The sequence below is a fragment of the Giraffa tippelskirchi genome, chromosome 3 (assembly GCF_054371585.1).
Source record: "Giraffa tippelskirchi isolate mGirTip1 chromosome 3, T2T-mGirTip1v1.2.pri, whole genome shotgun sequence".
NCBI lineage: Eukaryota > Metazoa > Chordata > Mammalia > Artiodactyla > Giraffidae > Giraffa > Giraffa tippelskirchi.
Genome location: NC_137277.1, coordinates 5,430,614 through 5,449,508, shown reverse-complemented (window position 1 = coordinate 5,449,508; position 18,895 = coordinate 5,430,614). Strand labels below are relative to the sequence as shown.

At 53.1% G+C, this 18,895-nt stretch overlaps 1 protein-coding gene across 1 annotated transcript in view; it reads left to right on the top strand.

The window, feature by feature from the left end:
- SDK2 (sidekick cell adhesion molecule 2) overlaps positions 1 to 4,882 on the top strand; it is a 268,402-nt gene extending 263,520 nt beyond the window's left edge. The window contains exon 45 of the mRNA XM_081581340.1: positions 3,968 to 4,882. Within this exon, the coding sequence (XP_081437466.1) occupies positions 3,968 to 4,321 (354 nt within the window). The 3' untranslated portion in view covers positions 4,322 to 4,882. The remainder of the gene's footprint in view (positions 1 to 3,967) is intronic.
- The last annotated feature ends 14,013 nt before the right edge of the window (positions 4,883 to 18,895 follow it).

The following is an 18,895-nucleotide window of genomic DNA, read 5'->3' as shown; positions in this document are numbered from 1 at the left end:
GGTAGGCAGGAACCAAGCATTCTCCTTTCCCGGCTGTCTGAGCACTGGGTCAGCCTCCACTTGGGACTTCCCTGGTGGTCTAGTGGTAAGTCTGTGGGTGTGAGTTCAGTCCCTGGTCAGGGAACTAAGATCCCACAAGCTGCACAGTGCGGCAAAAAGAAATTTAATTAAAAATGTGAGTCAGTCTCCCTTATCCCGTGCCCCCGTGATCCTTCCCAGAGGGGCTTCAGGCCCCGTGTGTCACACAGACCCCTTTCACCTTCTCCCTAATGATACCTTTACACTGTTCTCGAATATATCAGTTCAGTTCATCCTGTGAACGTCAGGATCCACCCATTGTACTGACCAGGGTACTGAGGCAGAGAGGATAAGTGATAGGTCCACACTTACCCAGCTGAGGAGGGACAGAATCAGGTGGTGCCTCTGTCCCCCCAACCCCCAAGCCTAGAGACTCGTTCACTCCAGACCCACAGTGATTTGGGGATGCCTCTCCAAGGCTGGGGCCTGGGGCTGGCTGAAGTTCTAGAACATCTAGCAGTCACTCCAGCCAGCTGATAGGTGCCCTCCAAGAGAGAGCTAACCTGTAGGGAAAACCGTGGGGCGCCCCTCTCTTGGTCCCCACACTCACAGACCCTCACTGCGCCCGGACCCCAGGGAACCCCCCAGCCTCCTGTATCCTCCACGTCTTGCTCAGACCTCCTGCCCCTGGGCTGGCCTCACTGCAGCCCCGGGCTTCAGGTGCCCACCCCTTGGCCCCCTTCCCTGCCCTTGGCATACGGAGCCCTCCGGTCTGTGCAGCCCCTTTGTTCCCTCCTGGGCGGGCAGCTGGGCTGTCGGCAAAGAAAGCGCTTGTATTGTGCTGCTCTGCATCACGGGGAGAATGGGTGAGGGACTTTCCATTGTCGTGGGCAGCCAGCTCTGCCTGCCAAGACGACGGGGGTCCTGGGAGTGCCTGCTGGGGTGGCGGGGAGCTCTGTGGGGATTGGGGAGGGGGAGGAGGCGGAGGGGAAGAGCCAGAGCACATGAATCAGCAGATCAATCTGGGAGCATTTAACATCCCCCTCGAGGACAGAGGAGTTCCCCTTCCCGTCTGTGACCTCCAGGCAGGAGTTCGGGAGTTCACAGCATGTGTAGGTTTTGGAAAATCAGGCCAATGTGTGTTCAGGTCCTCCGGTCCAGCTCATCCTTCCCTTGGGCAAAGCCCTCACTCATCAGCACTCAGGTAGTAGCATCATCGGCGCTACAGCCCAGAGCCGTGAAATTTAAATAGGAGAACGCAAGTCAGCGTTTCCTCCTATCTGGCAGAGAGCCTGCTCCAGAGTTGGTATCATTTTAGTTCTGTGCTTTGTACCTGTTTCTCTTGAAGGCTTAGATGCCATAAAGGACTTTGAGTTCCTGAAAACAGGTGCACACTACCTTTCCCATACATAGCTCAGAAACTTTGGGCAAGGGCAACGCTCCATTTTCTCTTTTTTCCTAAGATTTATGTGTTTATTTTTTTGGCTGTGGTGGGTAGTTGCAGTGCGCAGGCTTCTCATTGCAGTGGCTTCTCTTGTTGGGGAGCAGGGGCTCTAGGCGTCCTCAGGCTTCAGTGGTTGTGGCACATGGGCTTAGGTGCTCCGGGGCATGTGGAATCTTCCTGGACAAGGGATCGAACCGGTGTCCCTTACATTGTAAGGTGGGTTCTTAATCACCAAACCACCAGGGAAGCCCTCCATTTTCTCTGCCTGTAGAGCAAGACACAGATGATTATCCTGGACTTGTTTATATCGGACTCACCGGACTGCAGGGTTTTCCCAATGTGTATTTCACTCTGGCTGATAAAATGAGTTTACTGCCTGCAAGCATGTATTCACTAAGCAGAGATGAGGCAACTCGAGCTTCGTCTTCTGGAATGATATTTGTTGAGCATGTCCGGTTCACTAAAACCAGTGCATCCCTTCAAAAGAGTTCTAAAGGTCTTTCCATCTGTTGTCTTCTTAGTTCTCAAAACATCGCTGGGAGCTGGGGGTGGGGAAGGGATGCATGATATTTTTAGCTCCACGATTCAGAGTCGAATGTTACTTTATGAACCAGATGGACTCTTGTCTTGTACCGATTTTCCCAAAACCCAGCTAGAGCATTGACCAAGGACCCCAGAATGTCAACCGTATTAAGGATAATTTGATTTTTTTTATTTCTCCCCCAAAGCTTCAGGGTCATCACCGTGTGAAAATTCAGAACTTCTGTGGATAATCCTTCTCGGGCTTCTTTTATAACTGAGTGTAGCTTTTATTTTGGATCACACGTGGGTGAGCATCAGCATTTTGTTCAGTGCCAGGAGCCTCTGAAGGCCTTCCAATCTGGTCCTGGCTTTGTCCCCAGTCACACAGTAAGTCAGAGGCTGGACCGGGACTGGAACTCAGTGTATCATGCGTGAACCTCTACTTTATTTACTCTTTTAGAGATTTATGTATCTATTTGGTTGCATCGGGTTTCAGTTGCAGCGCGTGGACCCTCCAGTTGGGCTGTGCCAACCCAGTAGTTGTGGTGCCCAGGCCCCAGAGCGCTCAGGTTCACTTTCTCCATGGCATGTAGAGTCTTGGTTCCCCAACCAGGATCAGACCCACATCCCCTGTACTGCAACGTGGATTCTTAACCATTGGACCACGAGGGAGGTCCCTGAACCTCTATTTTTTAATGTAGGTTGGTTATTCTCCAGGTTTGATGAGGCCAGCAGATCAGGAGATGACTGCTAGGGGAAAGATAGCTTGTTATTCACAGTGCCCCAGAAGAGGGGGCACCCCAGACCACGTGGAGCCACATGAGGAGGCACCAAGCTTGGGGAGGAGGTGGATGGAACAGGAAGAAAACAGGAAAACAGGCCCTTTATTCAGGTTCCCACAGGCAGGGCAAGCAGGCTTAGCATAGTCTGAAAAAATTCAGGGGACCCTGGAGGGTAGGGGCTGCCTCTAGTTATCTGGTACCTGACCCTGGGGTGATTGGGGGCAGGAAATAGTGGGTCCAAGTCAGCGTGTAAGCGCCCACCAGAGGAGGTGATGCAGGCAGGGGCTCTGGGTATAAAAAGCTGCTTGCTGTCTAAGACCTGTCTAGTCTTGGGAGGGGCAGTCCCTCCAGGGTCAGCAAAGATAACAAAGCATCAGAAATACAGAAAGAAAAGAACCATGATGCATTCAACCTTGGAAAACATCATACTAAATGAAAGAAGCTCAGACACAAAAGCCGCATATGGTGTGATTCCATTTTCATGCAATATCCAGAATGGGTCAATCCATGGAGAGGAGAGTGGATGGGTGGTTGCCAGGGTGGGCTTTGAGGGGAGGAGGTTGGGGAGGAGGAAGTGGGGAGCGACTGCTTAGTGGGTACAGGGTTTTACTAGGGGTGATGACGGAAATGTTTTGAAACGAAAAGAAGTGATGGTTGCCTGACACTGTGCATGTACCAAATGCCGGTGAATCGGACCCTTGACAGTGGTGTGTGAATTTCACTTTGATTTTTTTTTCTTTTTTTTATACTGATTCATGGAGCTCTTTCTCTTTTTTAATTTATTTTTCAATTGGACTATAATTGCTTTACAGTGTTGTGGTGGTTGCTGCTGTACAACATGAATCAACTATACGTATTAATATATACATATATTACATATATGTGTATATAATATATATATATTCCCTCCCTCTTGAGCCTCCCTCCCACCCCGCATCCCACCCCTCACTTTGATTTTTTTTCAAAAGCTTAGAACCTGGGTCTTCTGGGTCACGTGGGAGTCCGCAGGCTCTATGCCAGCTCTGGGGTAGACACGTCCTACCCATCGTGTGTTCTGAATGCCTTTCACCCACGTGGCAGACACGGGGCTGCGATGGCCACGGTGCAGGGTGCGGAGGAGGCTGAGAGGTGTCTCCCAGCCCTGACCGTGCTGACCCGTCCCCAGGGTCGCTGACACCCCATCGGTTCTCTGCCCTCCCAGGGAAGCGACAGTGAGTACGAGGTCGACGCGAGCCACCAGAAGGCCCACTCTTTCGTCAACCACTACATCAGCGACCCCACCTATTACAACTCCTGGCGCCGCCAGCAGAAGGGCATCTCTCGGGCTCAGGCCTACAGCTACACGGAGAGCGACCCAGGAGAGCCGGACCACGCCACCCTCTCCAACAGCAGCAGCGCCCAGCAGGGCAGCCTCTTCCGGCCCAAGGCCAGTCGGACCCCAACGCCCCAGAACCCGCCGAACCCCCCGAGCCAGCAGAGCACCCTCTACCGTCCCCCCAGCAGCCTCGCCCCCGGCTCCCGGGCCCCCATCGCAGGGTTTTCATCGTTCGTTTGATGCCGTCCTCGGCGGAAGAGGAGAAGGAGAGAAAACAGGGCACCCAGCTCCTCTCCACCCCTCCCCGCACTGCCTGCCAGAAAACAAAAACACCAAGAAACCAAGTCAACTTTTCACCTCCTGAGTTTATTTTTCCAGAGATTCCAGGGCCAGCAAAGCCGCTGTTGAGGACGATGGAGAAAAACCGCGAGGGGACGTGTGTGGCTTCGACATTGTGGGGTTTGCTGCTGCTTCAAGGGGCGGAGCAGGGGGGTGGAGGGGTGGCTGCAGTGGACACCAGTGGGTTTAGGCCTATGGAGACAGACTGGAGGGCTCTCGGGGGAGGGGGGGGCGGGGCCGGAGCCAGGAAGCTTCTGGAAGTCCGGCCGGCTGCTCCTTTCCGCATGTGCCGTAGCTCTGGGCCCACTGCTGGCTGGTGCCTGGACGGGCATCCCTGGGGGCAGGCGCCCCTCCCCCCACCCCATGCAGCCTGGCTCCTCACCCCCCGCTCAGTGTCCTCCCCAAGCATCTGGTTTATTTAGGAAAATGAAACCAGCTCAAGGGTGAGACTTTGCCTACCCAGCTCCTTGCTCCTCACTGACCTTTCTGTAGTGAACACAAGGAAGAGGAGGGCCCCTGGGGGTGGGGGAATGCTCCCCCGTCCCACCCACTGAACCCAGCCGTTCCTTTACTTGAATTCACTCCCCCCACCCCCCAGCACAGACTAGGAGAGATGGACTCGGGAACAGAGAGGGGGGCGCTGGCCCAGCATCCCTGGGATAACGGAGCGTGGGGCAGCCCGTCGGGACTGGAAGAAGGACGCTTGGACTTTCTTCTTTCTTCCAATTCAGGTACCACCTGCCGCCGCCCCCCCCCCCATTGACCTTCTTAAAGGAAGATGGAAAAGGGAGCTACAGGGACAAGAAAAGGGACTGCAGGCTAGGCAGGGGTGAGGCATGACACCTATACACACACACAAACACACACACCACCACCACCACCACCCCCACCACCCCCCACCCCCACCCCACCCCCCCACCCCCACCCCCCCCCACCCCCCCCCACCCCCACCCCCACCCCCCCACCCCCCCCCCACCCCCACCCCTACACAAACACACCCTGCACTCACAAAGCAAAGGGTCCAGGGATCCTCTCCAGGAGAAATCCCTTTGGGTCCTCCTAGCCAGGAGGACACTCACTTTCAGATCTGTGTCCCTCGTTCCCAGCCCACCATTTTTCATGTCTAAGAACCCCGCCGCCTCAGCACAGGGACACAGGAGCCCAAGGGGCGGGCCAAGTCCCTGGTGCAGAGGCTGGAGCTCTCAGCGCCTGGTTTACAAAGGCAGAGGCCACCCCAACCCTCAGAAACGTCTTCCAGACTCGGCTCAGTCTGCCAAGGCTCAGAGTGAGGAGGGGCCTCCTCCCAGCTGGACACAAGCTCCTGGGGTGCACAGCCAGGCCTCCGGGAGAACAGGTCAGATGGGACCACGGGACAATTATAGCTGATGGGAAGCAGAGCTTTCACACACACACGAGTTGCCCGGAGGAATGTTCTTTAAAAAGCTACTTCTGGTGCCCTGGGTCTTCCCATCAGCCCAGAGCTTCCGGACGCAGGGGTTTAAGGAGTAGCCTTTCCAGCAAATTCCCTGGGTGCCCACCCCACCCCGGAGCCCTGCAAAGGGGCCCATCCCCCAGGCTGCTCTGGGAGAGGGATGGCCCAGATGGGACCCCTCAGTGGCGAGCTCCAGTCCCAGTCGCCCCCGACCCGGGAGGAGGCCACGCCCCATTGAGGGCAACGTGGAGAACGGGGGAGAATCTGAGAAACAAGCCAAGGACATTGCAGGGCTGTCCCCTCCCCACTGGCCCCAACACGGGTGCCTGGAATGGAAGCAGGGCTGGGGGCCCGTGTAAAGGGCATGCCACCCAGCTGGGGGCTCCTCCCCAGGCACTGGGACCCCCAGGAAACACGATGGGGGAAAGTTGGAAGATGGCTCCACATACGGGCTGACCCACCTCTGTGGTCCAGCAGCTTCCTGGTTCAGGGGGTCTAGAAAGGGAAGCAGGGTCTTTCCCCGCAGGGAGGACACAGGCCTGAGACTCCTCTGGCAGGTGCCCTTCCCTCTCTCCCTCTCTTTAAAACCACCTCATCCGTTTCTCTGCTGTGTGTGGAACCACAGAAAGTCCTTCCTGGTTTACATGAAGAACTTTTTGCCCAGCCCAGGGAGGGATTGGGGGAGGGAGCCGGGACCAGGAGAAACGCTGTGTGGACACACGTATACAGTTCACAGGAGGCCCTTTTGCCTTCCGCGGATCACCTTGTGCATTAAGACGTTCGCCCGCCCCGCCCCACGCGCTCCTGCACACCCGCGCTGACGCTCGCGTGCACCTGTGGGGCGGCGCCCACGCTCACCTGGGCTCTCGCTCAATGGGCTCATGCATGCGCGCGCCATTATACACACAGTGCACAGCGTACCTGCGTCAGCAACCCCCTTGGAGAGGCTGGCTGCCTCCAGTGAAACATAGGCAGCTTGAGTCTCTCCCACGTGGGGCGAGGCTGGGCTCTGTTGTCTGAAAGGGCAGGGCGAGAACACTGCCAGCCAGGGCTCTTCAGGAGCCGGAAGGCGGGCGGGCCCCCGGTGAAAGTCCCACCCTCCGTCCATCCCCACCCACCTGGAACGGTGCCTCCACCGCCCCAGCCACACCTGGAAGCCCAGCTTCCAGCCGTGGGCCTCTAGATTCCCAAGAGGACTTCTCCTTGTCCTTGTTTACATATCTGCTGGGGCAGTGGCGGCTCCTGTCCAGACACCTGGCTGCGCTGGAGAGGTGTGTGTGGGCACTGCCCATGGGTCACGGGGAGCCTCCCTGCCCTTCGGTTTCTTGGGCCGGTGGCATCAGACCCCGTGTTCCCCTGACTGCCCCCGGAGCGGGTTCACCTGGAGACAGCATCTGGCTCCTTCGGCCTCGCCTCTCTGTGCCCTCCGGAAACCTGGAGTTGCCCTGGGCAGCTCACACCTGGCGCAGTAGCACGGCCTTTGCCCTCCTGGCCGTGCCTCCTGTGTTCACATCCGTTCCTCACCCAGACTGCCAAGATGACCAACCAAAACACTGCCCGGGGCTGCAGAAGCGCCCTCCTCCCGGGGCTCCGGGGAGTCCAGGGCGCCAAGCCACCTCCCCTCCAGTCTCCGGACTGACACTGCCCAGACTCAGAAGGAAGAGGCCTCCGGCCACCCCGCCCCGCTGCTCGCTGGCCCGAGGCCTTCTGTCTCTGCCCACACCTCCCTGGGCAGAGCTTTCAAAGGTGCCAGAGCCCCTCCCCATCCCCACTCTGGGCGGGGGCTTCCCTCACCTGGTGCCCAGTGGAAGGTGCCCACAGTTGGTGAGGGGCTGGAGGGCGAAAGGGGGGAGGGGGCCACCTGAACACCTGCCTCCGGCTCCGAGGGCCTCTGTGGGGACCTACCTGGCGGCCACCCTGACCACCCCCCCAGCACAGGTGCCCTCTTGGGACACCCCACCCCCCTTCTCTTTGTTTCTGTAAAAATAACCAAAAGCATTTAAATGTGTTACCTTCTTTTACACATACAGACTCCAAAAACAAAACCCAACACAAATCTTTATTTTTTTGATTTAAAAGATATAAGAAAAATTATGGGGAGAGTATTCATTATGGCAGGTGTCTATCTGTAAGAAAATATATATATATCTATATGTCATATAGCTTGTTAGCAGGTTTATTTTTTGAATGAAAGGTAACAAAGAAATTGATTTGAAATATATACCACGAGAGGTCCCATGTCCCGTCAAACTTGTCAGTATTTTATAAATAAACTTTTTTTTTGGAATTCTGAAGCAACATTCATTCTTCTCCTCCCTGGAGGGTAAACCCCACCCCCATATCACTCTCAAGTAATCTGATCCTGAAACACCCATTCTTAGCCTTGCTGTGGTTTTGCAAAGAGAGTCAAGGGTTCAAATTTTTCTGCTTTCTTAATTCATGGGTGAGTGGACGTCTGTGCCTTCAAGTGAAATGCACTGTTTTATTTTACACTTAAAAAAAATATATTTGTTTGGCTGCCCTCAGGATCTTCCATCTTTATTGTGGCTTGTGGGATCTCTTAGTTATGTGGGATCTAGCTCCCTTACCGGGGATTGAACCAGGGCCCTTTGCACTGGGAGTGTGGGATCTTAGCCACTGGATCACCAGCAACGTCCCTATTTTACACTTTCAAGATAAGAGCCTCTGAGATTATGCCCAATTAGAGGCAAAATGATAATGATGAACAATAATAGTAATAGCAATAGCTAATGCTCCTATTCACCAAAAGGACTGATGCTGAAGCTGAAACTCCAATACTTTGGCCACCTGATGTGAACAGCTGACTCATTGGAAAAGACCCTGATGCTGGGAAAGACTGAAGGCAGGAGGAGAAGGGGACGACAGAGGATGAGGTGGCTGGATGGCATCACGGACTCAATGGACATGAGTCGGAGTAAACTCCGGGAGTTGGTGATGGACAGGGAAGCCTGGGCGTGCTGCAGTCCATGGAGTCACAAAGAGTCGGACATGACTGAACAATGCTCCTATGGCATCTACCCTGTGCCAGACGCTGTTGTAATCACTTTACATTGATTAGCTTCCTGGAATGCTTGTGCCTACCCCCTGGGAGGGAAACTGGATCAGGGAGAATTTAAGTGGCTTGCCCCTGAGTATTCGAGAAGGCAGGATTTGTTCTAAAGCAGGCTGGTTCTAGAGATAAACGCTGCCTCTCTGATACATGAGGGCAAGTTTCTTGCTCATTTTCACCTAATTTTGACAAAGCCAGCACCTCATACCCTAGTGATTCTGATGTAGTAAGAACCACTGTGGCATGTGGTGACTCTAACCTAGTTAATCCACCCAGATTTAGAGTTAGGGCTTGACTTGCTGAATTTCTGAGTACACAGGTCTTAGACTAGACCACATTTCTCTCCCACAAGTTATATCAGATGGATTCAGATAAGAGAGTGATGGGAAAATAATTTTAGTAGGACATAAAATGCAGGACTTCCCTGGCAGTCCAGTGGTTAAGATTCTGCGCTCCAAAGCAAGAATCCAGTCCCTGGTCAGGGAACTGAGATCCTGTGTGCCATGGGTGTGGCCAAAAGTGAAGATCATCATAATAAAATAGTACGTGTAATGCCACTCAGTTTTACATAGTACACGTCTTTTATATAGTCTACGTTGTATAATGAGTTTTTGTTTTGTTTGTCAAGTCATCCGACTCTTTTCCGGACCCATGGACTGCAGCTCGCCAGGGTCCTCTGTCCATGAGATTTCCCAGGCAAGAATACTGGACTGAGTTGCCATTTCCTTCTCCAGGGGATCTTTCCAACCCAGGTATCAAACTCGCATCTCCTGCATTGGCAGGCGGATTCTTTTACCACTGAGCCACCTGGGAAGCCTTGCATAACACATGTCAGGTATTTATACATACAAAGGCTGCTCAACTAATCAAGACATAATTAAAGCAGGGAATTTCAAACATGTAAATATGTATGTAACTTCTTCACTTTATTTTTACTTAAAACTTGAAAATGTAAATTAATCCACCAAATCTGTTCATTTTTCCTTTTTTTCTGTGTGTAGAGTTTTGGTCTTTCTTACACATCTAAAATGTATCATCAGTGAATTCCAGTGTCTATCTCTTTAAAGTAAAGCAAAAATGTACAGGAACTTGGAACTGAAGATTTCCAGTTTCTGGCTTGTGAGGAGCTTGGAAAGTGCGAGCCCATTCAAACAACGAGTGGAAAACTAAGCAAATGGAAAAATCAACACTTCTTAGATTCATAAGAGAAGTGAATGAAGTCTCAGGACCAACTGCTATCCCCAAAATTGGAGAAACGGGCGAATACACAGAATCTCCACTTCCCAGAGTAGAAATGATGAATTGGTATAAGAGCCAAATCCTAGATTTTATTTTATTTGATTGTTTTTGGCTATGCCCTGCAGCCAGTGGGATCTTAGTCCCCTGGCCAGGGATCAAACCTGTGCCCCCTGCAGTGGAACGTGGATTCTTAACCACTGGACCTCCAGGGAAGTCCCTAGATGTTATTATGCTTTCCCTAATACTCTACAGTTCTTGTCCATGACTAACTCCACACTCTTTCATTTTGGAAACTTTGTGTTATCAAAGTACTCCTTTTCCAAAGCATTCGATGTACTCTTCTCCTTTTTCATGCTTGTCCTACTCACTTACATCATATTTCATTAAATTATGTAATTACTATAAAAAGCACAACTGGCATAAACAAGTTTGGGAACAGTGCTAAGCGGCTCTTTGTAAACATCCAACTCAGTTTGGTAGGAGCGGGAGTGTGTGGGTATCGCAGAAAGCAGGCCATTAGCCTTCGGCATTTGGAGGTTGATGAGTTTCTTCTTGTTTTGCAGAAAGAATCAATTAATACGGCTAATTTGTTAAGTAGAGGTCAGAGAAGGGAGCTTCTGTATATATGACAGGACAAACCCTGAGCACTGTATGACTAGTTTTCAAGGTGATTAAGGGATTTTCAAGGGCAATTTTGACCGCCTAAAACCTTCACACTGTACACAATACGGAACCCAACAACCACATTAGCTTAGAGTCCATGCCAACTGATTTTAGGATGTTTGGTTAAAGGATAGTAAGGGGAAGACATTCCAGAAGAATGAGTCAGAAGAGTGGGTTTGGTTCTAGAGTGGTCACTTGCAAACTGAGACTTGAAGTGTCCATCTTTTTTTTTTTTTTTCTGGAGTACAGTTGATTTACAGTTGTGTTAGCTTCAGGTGAACAGCATAGTGATTCAGTTATACACACACATATATGCCTTTTTTTCTTCAGATTCTTTTTCCTCATAGGTTATTACAAAATATTGAGTAGAGTTCCCTGCGCTATACAGTAGGTCCTTGTCCGTTATCTATTTTATATATAGTAGTAAGTATCTGGGCTTCCCAGGTGGCCTTTGTTAGGTAAAGAAGCTGCCTGCCAATGCAGGAAACATAAGAGATGTGGGTTTGATCCCTGGGTTGGGAAGATCCTCTGGAGAAGGAAATGGCAACCTAGTATTCATGAATACTCCAGTATTCTTGCCTGGAGAATCCCGTGGACAGAGGAGCTTGGTGGACCATGGTCCCTGGGGTTGCAAAGCGTCTGAGATGACTGAAGTGACCGAGCAGCGGCAGCAGCGAGTATCTGCTAACCACACACTCCTAACTTATCCCTCCCCCCGCCCCCTTCCCAGGTGGCTCCGTGGTAAAGAATCTGCCTGCAACACAGGAGACTCGGATTCGATCCCTGGGCCAAGAAGACCCCCTGGAGAAGGGAATGGCAACCCACTCCAGTATTCTTGCCTGGGGAATCCCATGGGCAGAGGAGCCTGGCGGGCTACAGTCCACGGCACGGGGTCGCAAACGAGTCAGACCAGACAGAGCACGCTTGTGCCCGTCTGCTCCCTTGAAACCCCTCTTAGTTTCTCAGGGGAAACAGGTGATCTACCTCCAACCACACTGACAGGAAGAGCCAAGGAAACAATGAGATCTGAAGGAAGAGCTTGGACCACCAAAAAGCGCATCTTCCGGGTGGTAGAAGCTTGTTTGTTCCAGACCCAAGAGAAGCCTCAGGGTGTTCTGGAATTCTGTCTTCTTCCTCAGCATTTCTAATCCTCAACTGGCCCCTCCCTATCTGTGGCCAGTGGGCATGGTCCGTGACTGTTTCCAGCAACAATACCAGTCAAGTACACTAGAGAGAGAGAGGAAAAAAAAAATTCCTTCATCGAAACAATGAGGAAGGTGAATCGGCTGAGAGGCAAGCGGGGAGGGGAAAGGAAGGTGCTTTCCAAAGCCGATGAGACGCAGGGTGATACAGTGTACTGGCTTGGATTATACGTCATGTTCCTTCTCTCCACTGAGCAAAAGTAACCTCACCGGGAAAACATCAAGGAGGCCTCTCAGATTTCTTTTCTAAGAACTCTCAGCATTACCAATCAGGAAGAGGACTCTTGATTGGCAAGGCTAACCAAAAAGTACGTAGGGTTGGCAGACCTAGGTTCCCAGAAATCCCAACTTTAGCTTGAATTCAACTTCCACCAGCCTCCCCTACCTTGTCTGCGGAACAGATGCAACTTCTGCCCTTGCAACATCAGACTCACACAACAAAGCGTAGAGAAATAAGCTTTTAGATGGAGGCGACATCTTGACCACCTCCTTCCTAGTTTCTCTGTCCTGCACACGTAAGGGCGGGTCCAGAACTATCAGAGATGCTGTTTTCCAGGTTCCTCATCTTGATGGCAAAGCACTTTGGTTCTGAGGCTTGGTTGGAGTCTGCAGGTTGAGAGTTCGACTGCTGTTTTTCCTTCTGACATCCTAGCTTATGGCAGGGAGGGATCACTTGAAGCAACTCGCTCTGGAGGTTATGGGTTATGGAGGAGGTTGTGTTAGGGTGCAGTATAAGAGGGTAAGGGAAGATGGGCCTGGGTCAGCTCCAGCTCCACCAGCCCATGGGCTCCATCAGATTCAAGAAGGGCTGCTGAGTGCCTGCCCCAAGGCTTCCAGCACACACAGCACCCACCCACCCACCACAGGCACCCACCCACCCACCACATTGGCCCTGAGAGGCCAGGAAATCCAGGAGGCCTCACCACTTCCCCCTGGGCTGTCTAAAACCAATTGCTCAGAAGCTTATCTGTACCCTGGGAAGGAAAATAACTAAATATTGTTTGGTTCACTGTCCTCCCAAAGTTGACCATCCCAGTCAACCAAGCCCCTCAGGTTGGGGCTTATTCCTTCTTAGCCAGAGGTTTAGCCAATGCCCAAGTCACCCCAGAAGACACAGAGGGTCAGAGCCTGAAGGATAGCACCCGTTGTTCCCGAGGATCTGAATGCCAGGACACCCTTGGCTGCGACCTCTCTGGACTTGGCCCTGAAGGCTCGTGTGCGGACCTGGGAGTAGCCTAGTACTGACCTGACTCTGAACTGAAGGCTCCTTCTCATGGCAGATGGGGGCGGGAGGTGGGGGGTTGCTGCAGGACAGTGGGGGCTGGGCTGGCTGAAACACCCCCCCGCCACCCCCACACAAACTGCCTGCCGCCTCCTAGTATTGAAGGGTTTGTATTAATAATCTGCTCAACAGCGCCTGTGGAGCCCAGATAAAGCAGCCGATGAATAGGGTCAAGATAGGTCCCGCTCCACGCCTTCTGTCCTGGTGTAATTATCTATGACGCTCCCTTTCATTGGGTCCAGAAATGACCTGGTCCTCCTCCTGATGGGTGGTGGAGGCGGCCAGCGGGCCCAGCTTGAAGCGCGCCCTGCAGGTGGGCCCTGGAACTGCGTGCTGAAGGTCTGAGAGAACCCAAGGATCATCCACGGGACACAAGTGTGACTTGGCTGATGTGGAGGTGCCAGCAAGTTGGGTTTCTTCCAGTGCTGGACTTTCTGCTCAGTTTCACCCCAGCCGGGGGCGGGGGATACCATGACCCCAAATTCAGAGAGTCCTGATGCAAGTTCAGCCCTCTTAGTTTTTTCTGACTCCTTGTCCTGCCACTTGAGGGTCTGTGTGGTCTCCAGACCAGTTCTTCCTACCGAGGGCTCCAGGACAGAGGCAGCAGGTCTGGGACACTGCACTGCCCCCTTTTCTGATGGAGGAGGCCTTGTTTATAGACATGTCTAAGAGGACAAGAGACAGATCCTCCTCCCCACGAGTCTCCCCGCCCACTTCACAAGACTGACCAATTATTTGTGACATCTGGTAGGAATCCGGAGTGGGTGGGAGGGGATCAGTGCCCTGGCTGAGCCATCTGTATTAATCTTATTGGTCGGCATGGTTGCTATGACAGGACGCAAAGGCCTTGAACATAGAAAACTTAGGGTCCACTTAGGGTTGACAGATAAAATACAAACCAAATTTTGCATGGGATATATTTATCCTAAAACATTATTTGTCGTTATCTGGCATTCAAATCTAACCAAGCAGCGTCTATTTTTTTATGTGTTAGATCAGCCAGCTGGCTCAGATCCTCACTGCGTACCAGATGTGGGGGTTTGAGCCAAATTTGCAGACCCTCAGATTCTTCCCCCAGAGAAGAGAGATGCTGAAAACTGCGCTGGGTTCCTCACCGAGAGGGTCTAGGTGTCAGCAGGGAGATTACACGTGAGCATGATTTGTAAGCCGTACAACACGCTACACATTTAAGGGATTATTGCTATTGTTCATGGATAAAATGACATTTATGTGAAATCGTCCAAGAGCTCCTGGCTTTAGGCACAGTTCTGGTTCAAGCAGTCTGCTCCCTCACCAAGTCATCCTCTACCCTGCCTCAGGACTCTCCGAAGCTGGAAATGTTGTCAAGAGGAAACTTCTGCATCTTAGAAATTTGGGGGATTTTGCAGGGCAGAGCTAAAGTGCCTTTTTAGAGTGTAACTGACGTGATGGAAGGCAACAGAGCGATCAAATTAGGGCCATTCAAGGAAAGTTTCATAGAAAGACCATGTACCACGTTGCGATATGGTTTGTAGAACCACAGGACCCGAGGTTAGGAACAGCTGGGTCCCACTTCCACCCTAAGCCTGCCGTGGAAGGAGGCAGTTACTGGAGCCTGCAGACAGAGAAGGCTGGATGAAGACAGGCTCCACACAGGGCAGCTGGCAGGGCAGGCAGCGCTGGAGCACCACGCCCCTCTCCCCACTGGCCCTCCTTCCACCCTCCACTCTCCAGCCAGGGATCTTTGTGGTCGACACTCAGCGGGAAGTCAGACCCCACTGGGATGCAGTCTACCCAGGCCAGGCTCCCCCCGGGGGGCAGAGAGCAAGATGGGTGCACAGGACCTGTGCCTTCCTGGAGTGTTCTTCTCTGACCCCCCCAGCAGAGGCGAGATGCTCCCCATTCTTCCTTTTCTCAGTGTTGATGGGGGTGTAATTAGACCCATGAGGCTTTTGGGGAGGTTTCCCCAGGGTGGCCGGGATCTCCTGGTAGGTTGCGTGCTCAGTCGCTCGGTCGTGTCCCACTCTTTGCGACCCCCTGGACTGCAGCCCCCCAGGCTCCTCTGTCCATAGGCTTTCCCACCAAGAATACTCGAGTATTTCCTTCTCCAGGGGATCTTCCCGACCCAGGGATCCAATCTGCATCTCCTGCATTGGTAGGCGGGTTCTTTACCACCGAGCCACCTGGGAAACTCCTCTGGTAGGTTAGAGAATGTAAAAGGTCTTGGACATTTTCACCTGTAACTTCTTGAGCCAACTGGAGCCACAGGACAAAACGACACCAGCTGGTCTTTGTTGACTAGACCCCGCCCACCACCGTGCTGAGCGCTTTTTCTGCAGCCTCGTTATCCACAGCTCAGGCTCAACAGGAATGCAGGACTGTCACCACTTCCCCCTGGTTAGCAGTTAAGGACACCTAGACCTGGAGAAGCTCCAATACTCTGACCACCTGATGCAAAGAGCCGACTCAATAGGAAAGACCCTGATGCTGGGAAAGAATGAAGGCGGGAGGAGAAGGGGATGACAGAGGATGAGATGGTTGGATGGCATCATCTACTCAATGGGCATGAGTTTGAGCAAACTGTAAGAGATGGTGAAGGACAGGGAAGCCTGGCGTGCTGCAGTCCATGGGGTCACAAAGAGCTGGGCAGGACTTAGCAACTGAACAACAACCACAGAACTGGAGAGGTGGAGGGTGAATGCCGGGTGAATGCCAGAGCCGGGGTTCCACCCCAGGTCCACCGGGCTCCACCGCCTCCTGTCTTTAACCTCCAAGCACCCTCAGCCAGGTTCAAACACTGCTTGAACTAAAGGAGGAGACGCGAGCCCTTGGAGAGGCCGCCACCCTCCCTGTGGCCACAGGCCGGGCAGGAAACATTATTTCAGGGTAACGATGTCCGTCCGCAGGGCTGAGCAAAGGTTCTCTGTCAAGGGCCAGATGGTAAATATTTCAGGCTTTTGGGGGCCAGGAGGCCTCCAAAGACAATACTAAGCGAATGTGCCTGGCTGTGATCCAATCAAGATTTATTTATGAGACTTGGAGATAGGATTTTGTACCATTTGCACATGTAACGAAATATCAATCTGGTTTTTATTTTTGCTGAATCATTTTAAAATGTGAAAATTATTTGTAGTTCCTGGGCCATACAAAAACAACCCAAGGAGCTGACTCCTGGTCTGGTCCATACTTTGCGGGACTTTGTAGGGTTTAAGTAGTTGAGGGTGCTGTAACAGGTGGAAGAGAGTGCGTGACCCCATGGTCTGTAGCCCACCAGGCTCCTCTGTCCCTGGGATTCCCCAGGCAAGGATACTGGAGCGGGTTGTCAAGCCCTCCTCCAGGGGATCTTCTCGACCCAGGGATGGAACCCGCATGGCTTGTGTCTCCTGTGCTGCAGGCAGATTCTTTACCGCTGAACCACCTGGAAAGCCCGGTTTAAATAGCGCCCCCCCCCCCACCAATTCATGTCCACCTGGAATTTCTGAATGTGGCCTTATTTGGAAGCAAGGTCTTTGCAGGTGTAGTTAGCTGCGATGAAGTCACGCGGGGTTAGGGTGGACTCTCCGGCCAGTGACTGGCGTCCTTACAAGGAGAGGGGACAACACAGACACACGGAGACCGCCTGGAGACGGAGGCACAGGCTGGAGGGGTGTGGCCACAAGCAGGGATGCCCAGGATGGTCGGGGCACCGGAAGCTGGGAGAGGCAGGAAGGCTTCTTCCCCAGGGCCTCGCAGAGGGGACATAGCCCTGCTGACATCTGGGTTCTGGACTTCTAGCCCCCAGGACTGTGAGAGAAGACATTTTTGTCACTTTAAACCACCTCAATTGCGGTCATCTGTTACGCAGCCCCAGGGAACAGGTAATAAGCTTTGCTTGCAGCCCTGATGCGCATCGTTTATCTCTGGGAGTCTTGGCTCAGTAGACTCGCAGAGGCTGGCAGAAGCCCAGGCGGGTACCTCCCAGACCTCAGGCCTCCCTTCCGCTCCTCCCCCAAAAGTTTAAGATTTCTCTAGAAAACTGCCAGCCAGCCCCTGAGTGAAACTGGCAACCGTGGGATGCTTGTTTTCCTGTTTCTCCCCAACCTCCCCTCTTCTTAAATTGTCTCCACCTCCGAGAGCCAAACAGCAGTCATTCCCTGGAATGACTGAGGGAAAAACCCTCACCCACCACTAACCTGCAAAATATTAATCACAGATGCTGGTGACCGGAACTCTGGGGGCCTCTCTCCCTCTGTGTCCGTCGCTGGGTAAGTGCAGGAGGCCGGGGGAACAGATGGGGAGCAGGAGGTGGGGGCAGAACCTGACTGTCTTCTCAGCCTGACATGTGCCTGGTCCACCGGGAGCCTAGTCAGGCTTCTGGCCTAGACCAGGGTCCACACACCCTCGCAAGGCCAGGCTCCCCATTCCCTGTTCCCTACCAGGACCCGACAGCAGAGCGGCCCTGGAGGACCCCCAAATGCAGTCAGTTCAGTTCAGTTCAGTCGCCCAGTCGTGTCCAACTCTTTGCAACCCCATGGACTGCAGCACGCCAGGCTTCCCTGTCCATCACCAACTCCCGGAGTTTGCTCAAACTCATGTCCATTGAGTCAGTGATGCCTTCTTTACTTTAGTGTTGTTAAGGGACTTGGCCAATAGCTGGGAAGGCACAAGAAGACTCTAGAAGACAAGGATGGCTGGGAAGAGCAGGAAGGCAGAGGACCTTCCTCAGGAGGAAGCCCCCTTGTCATTTCTTGGAAGGAGCCCCGTGGGGGTGGCGGGGTGCTGAGCCCCTGGACGGTGGCCGTGACCACATCTGTTTGCAGTTTCTCTGCTCACCTCCCGCCCCCACCTCGCCCTGCCCTCTGTAATCACCCGGGCGCCTGTGCTTGTCCGGCCTCGCCCTCCTGCCTGGACCAGTCCTGCAGACACGGGGCCGTGAAACAGAGGCCGGCTGTTTCTATGGCCCTTGGATGGGGGTGGAGTTGGTCCAGTCACAACACCGGGATCTCACCCCAGGTGAGGGGAGGGGGATTCCCAGGATTCTGCCCCACGGAGCTGTGTCTACACGGCCCCGACCCAGGGGGCACACAGATGCCCGAGGAGTGGGCAGCAGGGACCCACAGGCAGGTGGCGGACAGAGAGGAAGGGAAATAATGTAACAGCCACACACGGTGATTAGACAGGTGACACGGGACCTTGGAAGACGGAGGCTCAGGAAACCAGGGACCCGACGGCCTCCTGCAAGGGGCAGCGCTCACCGCTGCCGGGGAACAAGGGCCCCATGCTGTCAGGTTCTCCGAGAACCAGAAATCCACGTTTTGGGAATGCCCTGGCGGTCCAGTCGTTAGATCTCTACACCCCCACTGTGGAGTGGCTCAAGCTTGATCCCTAAGATCCCGCAGGCTGTGTGACATGCCCCCCTACCAAAAAAAGAAAGCCACATTTTATGTGAATCCCCCTTATACTTATCAGGTGGCCAAAATATTGGAGCTTCAGCATCAGTCCTTCCAATGAATATTCAGGGTTGACCTCCTTTAGGATGGACTGGTTTGATCTCCTTGCAGTCCAAGGGACTCTCAAGAGTCTTCTCCAACACCACAGTTCAAAAGCATTAATTCTCTGGTGCTCAGGC